This window comes from Electrona antarctica (genome assembly GCF_951216825.1).
Source record: "Electrona antarctica genome assembly, chromosome: 16".
In the NCBI taxonomy this organism is placed as follows: domain Eukaryota; kingdom Metazoa; phylum Chordata; class Actinopteri; order Myctophiformes; family Myctophidae; genus Electrona; species Electrona antarctica.
In genome coordinates, this window is record NC_136797.1 from 35,301,163 (window position 1) to 35,310,924 (window position 9,762).

The 9,762-nt window shown below is 42.2% G+C and overlaps 1 protein-coding gene across 2 annotated transcripts; it reads left to right on the top strand.

Moving 5' to 3' along the window:
• The first annotated feature begins 503 nt into the window (after positions 1–503).
• On the top strand, positions 504–8,983 carry LOC306939650 (uncharacterized protein). 2 transcript variants are annotated; one of them, XM_079524291.1, is made up of 5 exons: positions 504–644; positions 2,231–2,362; positions 2,556–2,655; positions 8,498–8,625; positions 8,712–8,983. In XM_079524291.1, the coding sequence occupies exons 2-5, from the start codon at positions 2,252–2,254 to the stop codon at positions 8,871–8,873; spliced, it is 501 nt and encodes a 166-aa protein (XP_079380417.1). In that variant the 5' UTR covers positions 504–644; positions 2,231–2,251; the 3' UTR covers positions 8,874–8,983. The 2 variants fall into 2 exon arrangements, with proteins under 2 accessions (XP_079380417.1, XP_079380418.1); XM_079524292.1 differs by having other exon boundaries at positions 513–653.
• Positions 8,984–9,762: the final 779 nt, after the last annotated feature.

A 9,762-nucleotide genomic window follows, 5' to 3' on the forward strand; every position in this document is an offset into this window, starting at 1 on the left:
CTAGGGAGTTGTTGATGAATAGTGTAAAAGTAAATTTTCTTCTGTAATATATAAATTCAAAAACAATTAACTTGCATTCCCGATTTGTTTTAATTTAGATTTTTATGGCATACAGCTCATGAAAATCCACCTAAAAAATGATACACAAGACCACTAAAAAAAAACAATTTAATACAGAAATGTCTATGCACTCAATATTATACCCCCACCCACCCCTTTTACCCTCACTGTAGGCCTATATGTTTTTTCCCTTTTTACCTCTTATTTCCTATTTTGGGCTATATAGAAATTTGTATGTCTCTAAATGTTATGATGAATTTAACATGGTGGACCCTATTGTAAACAAGTGTAATGCGGAGACTGTTTGAGCGAGACAGGGCTCATGATGCTGGACACAATGTCTCTACTGAAAAACAAACTGCATTGGAGGAGAAGGAATGAACATAATCTCATCATTGTGCTTTTTATGCTTTTCATTGTTCAGCCACTAGGTGGTGCATGTATGCTGTGTATTAGTGTAATTCTCTTGGCACTGTGGTCAAAATTGGGCCTAATTAAATTGAAGTTAGGAACACCTGTATACTTCATTCTGTTGACGAACTTGCAAGTTGTGCAGAGAGCAGACCACAGGATTATTGCTTGCTGTAAGTTGTGTAATTTATTTGTACAAATGTCAATATTTGCTGATTTACGCTTCAGTTGTGATTGTGAACTACATTAGGTCTAGACATCGTAGCCCAGCTTAATTGGCTGGTGCTGCATAAGCCAGCTTTGTTTTGTTTGGGGGTTGCGTTTTATGTGCTTGTTTACAGTAGGCTACTTTTATTATGTTCTGTATTGTTTAAAGTTTAAACTACACGTCATGCATAATATGTTGACAGCTCTGTTTGATGTATACACTACAGAATTATTTACCAAGGTTTATTTCCTTTTAGTTTTACTGTGCATCTTGCTACTGTGAGTGAGTGCTAGCTCCTTTCGGAACCCTACGTTAAAGTTTCTGACATTTTGATGACTTTATGTAGGGTTCCTTCTCACCGGATTCAAGCGACATGGGATGCAATCTGATTTCCCCTGACTTACCCCTGTGCTGCGGTGTGGGTGTCACGCTGACATATTCCAAACGAAGCATATGGACGCTATAGGAGACAACGAACCATCTGACCCCCCCCCGCGAACGGCTCAGAAGCCGTTAAGTATTTTTAATGTTTGTACGACCGTTTTGCCAGCTCTGAAATTCTCTCTTCGGTCCCTCCTTGTTGACATCTCGGTTGGCTAGCTGCGCCTACGAGGCGCGTAGGGAGGCGCTGCTAGCCAACCGAGATGCCGAGAGGCGGTACAATGGGATGTCAACAAGAGAGAATTTCAGAGCTGCCAAAACGGTCGTACAAACATTAAAAATACTTAACGGCTTCTGAGCCGTTCGCGGGGGGGGTCAGATGGTTCGTTGTCTCCTATAGCGTTCATATGCTTCGTTTGGAATATGTCAGCGTGACACCCACACCGCAGCACAGGGCTAAGTCAGGGGAAATCAGATGGCATCCCATGTCGCTTGAAGCCGGTGAGACCGGACCCTACGTGGTAGGTCCAAAGGAGCTCAACCCGGGGGGTCCGGAGACGGGCTAAGTGAGTGCCTGAGTGGAGAGGAATAAATCCATCGCGTGTGACCCGAGAAACAGTACAATGACTCGAAGTCCCAGTTGTCTGTCTGCCTAGTTGAAAAAGGGGGCACTTTTTGACAAGGAATAGTTTACAACATCTAACTATAAATGCACCACGTCTCTGTCTGTCTGTGTGTGTGTACGGTTGTAATCCACCGACAGTCGACACAGACTTCAAATTTGACACACGTTCCACACCCCCTGCGGCCTTGAGTCTGTGAGATACACCGTTGTCCAGAAATGCCACAAAAGGCTCTGGTCAGGCTCTGCCAGTGGACATAATGAGCCAATGTCCCCTCACCTCATCATTTGATTGCTTGGAGTCCATTTTTCACAGTTTGCACTCTTCAGAGGCAATCACTACAGGCATAGAGAAATCTCCATATACAGTATGGGCACAAAAGGGACACAGACGGGAGTTAAAAACGGGTGCTATGACAACAGGTATTATTAGTACGGTAACTAAATTGCATCGTTCCCAAGTAGGCCGGTGGCCGACGGGCACAGGTCTAGTTAACTATAAACACTCTATTATAGTATATGTTATTACATGGACAATCATCACCTAGGGAAGAGGAGGAGGAGACGGGATGCAGGAGGAGCGGCACGCGGAGAGGACTGAGGACGAGGATGGTCTGAGATGGATGGTTCAACAGCTGGAGAAAGACAAACTAGACCTGATCTCCCGACATTCTCAGGAGGTACAATTTACAAACCTTTTTCAGTAGTGGTGTAAAAAGTGCTCAAATTATGTCTTTCTCAAGTAACTGTAAAAGTCCAGAATTCTGTACTTATTGAAGTATTATTGGCTTAAAAATGTACTTTTAAGTACCAAAAGTAGAAAGTACTCATTATGCAGAATGTCCATGTTTTCAAATGCATAAAATGCATAAAATTGCTAAACTGAGGTATGAGGTGGAGAGAGGAGAAGCTGTGAGACAAAGCCTGGAATATCAACTGACTGTGGAGAAGATGCATGCTGCTAAACTGTCTGGTAATTCTATCACTACTAAAAATAGAACTTCTTCACTTGCTGGAAATGCTGGATATTTACTGGGGGTGCCGTGAAAAATCCTGCTTTGGGGGGGCCAGATTGCTCAGGACCGGCCCTGGATGCCGGTCTCAAACACCCCTGATAATGAATGAACCATACCATACTGTATGTATGGTATGGTTGCAGTCGGGCAGAAACCTCTTGTCTCCATATTCTAACTTTTTGTGTTTTTTCGTAAATGATCACAGTCACACTACAGCGTCACACAAAAGCTGGAAACTCGGCACGCAGCGACACGTTTTGAGTTTGCATTGCAGATATGCTACTTTCTAATCCTGCTTTACCTCACTTATACAAATGGTTGCCAACTCCCCAAATAGACCTAATCCTACATCCTTGTTATCTATCTATGCTAGAAAGTAATATTGTTTCCGTAATACTAAAAGCAAAGCGTTTATTGTGCTGTACACACTTCTATCAGGAGTAGAATTAGTGTTTTGGTCTTGAGAAATTTTAAATGTAATCCCAAATTATTGCAACATAATTAAAAATCCCTCTCAAATTCATTTAAAATAGTCTTGCTGAATAAAACACGGACTGGTAATTCAGCAGCCTTAAAGCAGTGGATAAGGCTCTATTTTCGCCTATACCTCTTATCCTTTGCCTTTTTTACTATTTTGAAAAACATTTTACATTTTTCATGTTGTGAGCTTGATCAGCTATTTGAACTATTAAACAATATTTTTCAAAATGGTAAAAAAGGAAAATAAGTTTCAGGGTAAGGCAGTGACGAAAATAGGACTATCACCTTACCCCTTATCCTTAAACATATTATATTAGCCATATTTTACTATTTTAAAAAAATAGTTCAACTAGCCGATCTACATCACAAGTTGTGAGCTTGCAGATTGGCTATTTGAACTAAGTAGTAAAAACTGGCAAAGAAGTGCACTAGCATGACTGAGAGGTCTGACCGTTTTTTGGGATAAGGGTTAAGGTTGCGCACAAGATAGGGCCCTTATTCGTCTGCTTTAGAATAGGTAGCATTAATAGAGGATAGTAAACACTTAGCACTTCCTTCCCAGATCTTTATTCGTTCTAAGGGCCAGATTCACAACGCCGTTTACGCTCATATTGTGAGTGTACGGACATTTACGAGGATTGCCACATTACGTGTGAAATTCATGAACTTGAACATGGCCGTGACGTTGGCGTTGGCGGACATTGGTCGTGAAATCTGCTCATTTCCAAGTCAGCTCAGAGGGTGGTGTACCAGTGATCAAGCCATGCGTATATGCATTTAGAATGCTTTAGTCTTCATGCTGAATTAATTAATAGTCAAAACCTCAAAAAACCTAAAAGAAAATTTGTGCACAGCATTTGACAACACACATACGTAAAAGAAGAAAATGTGTCACCTGCTTAGCTTATGTTATGCTGATGCAAATTCCACTGGTTTGTATTTGTATTTATTTTGTAGGCTATATAGCATTCAGAACTGAATTAAGTTCTGAATTTAAATAGACCATCGTGCCTTAATGTCACTGCATGAGCACTTAACTGCCTCCATTTGTGCCGTGGTATATCATGTATATTGATCACATGGATGCCACACAGAATAGTTTGATAACTCTTACCAGTTGGTGAGGAAACAGCCAGCTGGATAGCTTGCCTTTTCCGATGTATAGATCAATGATCCGAAACGGATTAATACCTAAAAAACAAAAGGCAAAACTCTGGTCTGGGAAATCTGTCCTGTGTCCATGACCTGTCCATATTGTTCCATTTGCTTTCCAAATGCGATGTAGATCTGTTCTTTTTAAGCAGCAAACTGAAAGGACCGTTCATTTGTAGGCCCAACACTAGGCTACATTAACAGTAGGCCTTGTATGTTTTTATGCCAATCCTGCCCGCTCCTGCAATGATTTCTGACAGAGAGAGAGAGACTCCACGTGCAATGTCCACTGCAGCACAGAAGGGGAAATTGTGTTCTCCTCAGATCTTTTATTTTCATATTTATTACTGTATATTGTTGGAATGTTACACACCTGCTCAATTAATTGCACCATCAGTGTGCTGTGCAAAATAGATCAGGTCAAATCAATTAGGTTGGCTCAGCCACGCAACTGCGCAAATTGAGCCGGTGGGATTGAAAATGTCCACAACCCCACTTAATCGTTTACCCGCCAGGAACATAGGAATATTAACACGTAGAATCTTGTAGCCTGCCACAAACGGAAAAGCCGTTTTAAAAGCGATGTATTCATTAATGCATGTTTTAATACGATCGTATCGAAATCTACCGTCCGTTAGCTTTGTTATGCTTCTGACACAATGGGCGCGGCCATTTTGAAAATGCGCGCGCATCCACTAACATTGCCGGCTCTGTTTTCAGACGGCTTTATCTCACAGAAGCGACATTGCAGAGGACGCTTTGTCCCAGACAAGCGTTTTCAACGGCCTGTAGCAGGCGCTGTGATACTCGCGGTCCACTTTTTCCACCACCGACCGAGAGAACGAGCACCAGCTTCGTCAACACACACGGAATGGTTTCATAGTAAAATGCGATACGGATATTTGGCTCTTCAAAGTAAGTGTCACGCGTGATTAAACCATGGCAATACGCAATCGAGGGATTAATTAATGGCGGCAGTTAATGGGTTAACTCACTCACGTAGGTGCACGGGTGACGTCACCATAGTCACTTGCATGCATGCACACAGACAGTCACACAGCGGAGCCAAATGAAGACTAATGAGAATCGTTTGCGGAACCGTTAATAAAAAAACGATGGAACCCGTTCCGCAATCTCGGAACCGGGTCTGAAACGGACCCGGTTCCGAATCCCAACCCTAATTGCGAGAGACTCGCCTCTGTTCATGCGGTGCGGTGCATCTCGGAGCATGCGTTCACCGTTGGGAGAATGATTTATAGTTTAATGGTATAGAAAAGATAAACAATCATCATGCACAAATGTAACTGTATATGGATATAAAAAAGTTTAAGTTCAGACCATTTTCTTAAAATGTTCTTTGGTGTCCTTTGATGGATTGAGTGTCAGTTTGTACATAGTACAGTGGTAAGCCTTCATACAAAGGTGCAAACACGAATATATAAAGCCCTATAAGGGCTTGTTTGTGGTCCTGTGTAGAATTATGAAATACCTCTGCACAGCACTGACCAGTGCAGTGATTTCTTTCCAGCAATATTTTTTATTGTTATTTGTGAAGCCTTTATATTAGTATCTCTAATACTAGAGAAAATAATTATTTTGTTGCGTTCCACTCCAAGAGGACCTCAATTTCGTTTGTACTGTAATTCCTTTTCTTAATCTTGGGCATGGTGCCAGATCTTAGACAAACTGCTGAGTCATGCTTGACGCCTTTTATGGTGTGAAATGGGGCATGGAACAATGCAAATTAAGTTTACGATCATTTGGCACCCGCCCGCATTCATCATGATATACACCTGTGATCCGCTCTTTTCAAGGACATATGCACCCCTTTGTGAATGGCACATGAGGTTCATCGTAGAGTGTATATACACACTCCTTTCTTTACACACTTCAATTACACCTGGTCGTAAATCTCCGTTGTGAATCTGGCCCTAAGAGTTGTTGAAACGTGAGATGGAAGTTGTTTTTTGCAGCTCAGAAAACTGTGGACACGCAAACCAAAGTGGTTCTAGGCATTTAAACTCTGCAGTGTGCTCATGCTGCATACATACTGTATGTAGCCTGGATCCAGCCCAAAGACCCCGCCCACTGTATGTGCTACAATATTATGGAAATCAACACTCAGTATTGTGGTAACAAACAAACGGAAACAATATTTGTTCATTATGAGACTGTGGATGTGCAAATTACACTATGTCGGACCACCCCAGACTAGTTGATTAACACTAGCATGTCTGAATTAAAATCACTACTACTATGACGGCTAACGGTCAGGCTGACCGGTGTTTTTCGTGCAATTCCATTGGCCACTCTCTCCCTGCATCTCTTCACACCTCTCCCCCCGTGGCGGGGGGTTGACGACTTGCCATTGTCTTCTAAATGTCACATTCCAACTAATTCAAGGCAGCGTTTCAACTCGACAGGACAACTCAAAGTTATTTTTCAACATGTATTTATTTAGCTATGCTCAATAGATAGGTGGAAACAATACGCCAGTCAGTCAACACACCATATTTCACCATATTTTTGATGCGCTGATATATGAAATGAATATGCGCGACAGCTGTGCGTGCGTGCGTGCAAATCAGAAAAGTTTAGGCTACAGACAAAGGAGTTGGGAGTTTGGGAGCGGCCGGCTAGCCACATATTAGCCTATATATATTTTAAAAATACCCAGCATAATTGTTGGGAAGGCTAAGCCTGGCCTAGCCGCCGCCTATGATCGATGTCATTTATATATATTTGATTTATTGTGCCAGCAGAGAGATCCGTAGCAGCAGCACGGTTTATATATACACCATAGGATAGATCAAGTCATGTGACGCATCACCGCCACAAATAGTGCTACAGCGTTATCTAAAATGCACTTCCGCATACCTCACCGTCAGTTACTTGGATATTTTCTCCCTCTCCACGAGAGAGGGAGGGAGAGAGAAAAAAGAGAGCCGTGATGCGTGGAAATCAGTTCCACTGGTCGCGTGCAGAAAAGTTATTTTCTTTTTCATTTCAGTTTACCAAACTATAATTATAGTGACGATGTGAGCGCTATATATTCAATATATACAATACGCCAGTCAGTCAACACACCATATTTTCTTTTTCATTTCAGAATGATCTGAGAGCTATATATTCAATATAGCGCTCACATGTCACTATAATTAATTACCCTTGCGCAGCAATTACACTGTCCATCTTTGTATTGAGACAATAAAATAAATACGACATTAGCGTTATATATTGTCATTTTTATATAGAGGGGATACATTATAGGGAAGGAGGTCTATCGCGTTGGAATGATTCATGTCATTGATTCATGTCATTTTTACACTGTTCGTTTAGCGTGCCCTCCGAAAAATAAAGTAAAAATATTTTTGATGCGCTGATATATGAAATGAATATGCGCGACATAGTCACAATGCTATAAACTTTATTATTCCAACATAATTATGCTAAAGATGGTGTGTATAGTCAACATATTTCTTTTTCCGTTTCGAGAAATAAAGTCAGACATCGTTATTTCTGCAAACCGCATATAAGAAATATAACATCTAAAACAACATTTAGTTTATGTAAGTTTGTAATGTAAGTTTGCCTACATGTGGACTTCCACATGTAGGTTGGAATGCAAATGACACATTAGCTTGAACAATGCCCGTCTCCAGCCGGGAGGAAGGTGTGAACAGCACGGCTTGTGGGGGAGAAAGGGTGAGGGCTCTAAGAGCGGTCCCACGGACCGCAAAAGAGCAGACATTTTAGTAGAATTATGTCTAAAATCATATTTCCAAAACGTTTCAGATGAAAAAAAAAACAGATGGTTTGAATCGAACATTTAGAAAAAGTCATGCAAGGGGAACTTTCTCAGGACTTCATGGGCAAAGAAAATCCACTTCAAAATTTCAAAATCGGTCAGCCTGACCGCTCCGACGCGCTAGTGTTAAGGGGAAACACTCGTTATGTCAGTGGTACACAACTGTGTGTGTGTGTGTGTGTGTGTGTGTGTGTGTGTGTGTGTGTGTGTGTGTGTGTGTGTGTGTGTGTGTGTGTGTGTGTGTGTGTGTGTGTGTGTGTGTGTGTGTGTGTGTGTGTGTGTGTGTGTGTGTGTGTGTGTGTGTGTGTGTGTGTGTGTGTGTGTGTGTGTGTGTGTGTGTGTGTGTGCGGTATGAGCAGTGCAGTGTACAGAGCTTCAGCAGACAGTGTGTGACCTGAAGACGGCTCTGGAGGTCACCAGACAGCAGGACCAGCATGTACTGCAACAGGAAGTAGAGGGGAGATTCAGACTACACACTCTGCTGCAGGTAACACACACACACACACACACGCCTATGCATTTTTGTGCTCATGCCTTCTCTCTCTCATCTATCACCTCCACCCATCACCTCAGGAGGAAGAGGTGATGGGCGCATTGAAGAGGAGGTTGGAGGAGGTGATGAGGGAGAGAGACGCCGAGGCCCTCAAACGACAAACCAACAGACTGAAATACCTGATGGAGAGAGAACTGGAGGTAGAGAGATTTGACCGTATAAACACCAGTAAGACGCCTTAGTATAGGCGAGGAGCGACCGCAGGGCTGAGACACTCTACCGGAATAATGTCACTTCATTATGTCAGCACTGTCATAGAAGTTTAATTTTAAATTGTCTCATATAAGCATTGTGGTCCAAAAATAAATAAACTGTCTCAGCAATATTGTCTCTGTGTCGTCACAACTGTAAATAAACTGTCTCAGCGATATTGTCAGGGAGTTGTCTGTGTCGTCACAACAGTCAGTTAGTGACTGATTTGATAGCGTCTGTTTATAGCGAAATTTGTAATAATTCGACGGCAGTAACGTTTTAGTAGCGTTTTCTCTCAAGTCAGTTGATTCTTAATATCCATATGAGTCAAACCACCGCGATCATGGGAAGTGGATGGGAAAGTCCCTGGTAGTCAAAATGACAAAAGCGATCTTTTTAATCTCACTACACACAAACCAACTATTTTATAAGAACAAAATTGATGTAACTAAGAGATTCGACGAGTTAGCTATATTTTATATATAGAGTATCGTGATGCGACATTTCCTGGTTTAAACTCCGGAGCTGAGTAGCTCACACTTTCTGGAGTGGGCGGTGGCTTTACAGGCGTGTGTGTGTGTTGTGGGCAGCTTTATGGGTTTGAAGTCAAAGCGGTAGGAAATACTTGCCATTATTAAGGCCTTTTCAGACGGGCAGCGACTGACACGCCTAGTAATTAATTTTCGATGAGAGGCGTGCATTTATTTTGGGCGTTTATTGAACCTGGGGAAGTTAAAGGGCGATTACCGAAGCGTGTTTTATCTTTTGTGCTGCTGCTGGCGTAGTGATACTGGCCACATGTGACAGAGGGGTGGTTAACAGGATGTTGGCCTGTTTGGTCTGCCCTCAGCCCTCCTCTTCCTGTGGGGCGCCTATGTT

Excerpts from the sequence above, each read along its gene's own strand:
- LOC306939650 (XM_079524291.1), top strand. The coding sequence starts at position 2,252 with ATGCAGGAGGAGCGGCACGCGGAGAGGACTGAGGACGAGGATGGTCTG. Across the intron at positions 2,363-2,555 it reads TCTCCCGACATTCTCAGGAG|ATTGCTAAACTGAGGTATGA; the intron begins GTACAATTTACA and ends AAAATGCATAAA. Across the intron at positions 8,626-8,711 it reads GACTACACACTCTGCTGCAG|GAGGAAGAGGTGATGGGCGC; the intron begins GTAACACACACA and ends CCATCACCTCAG.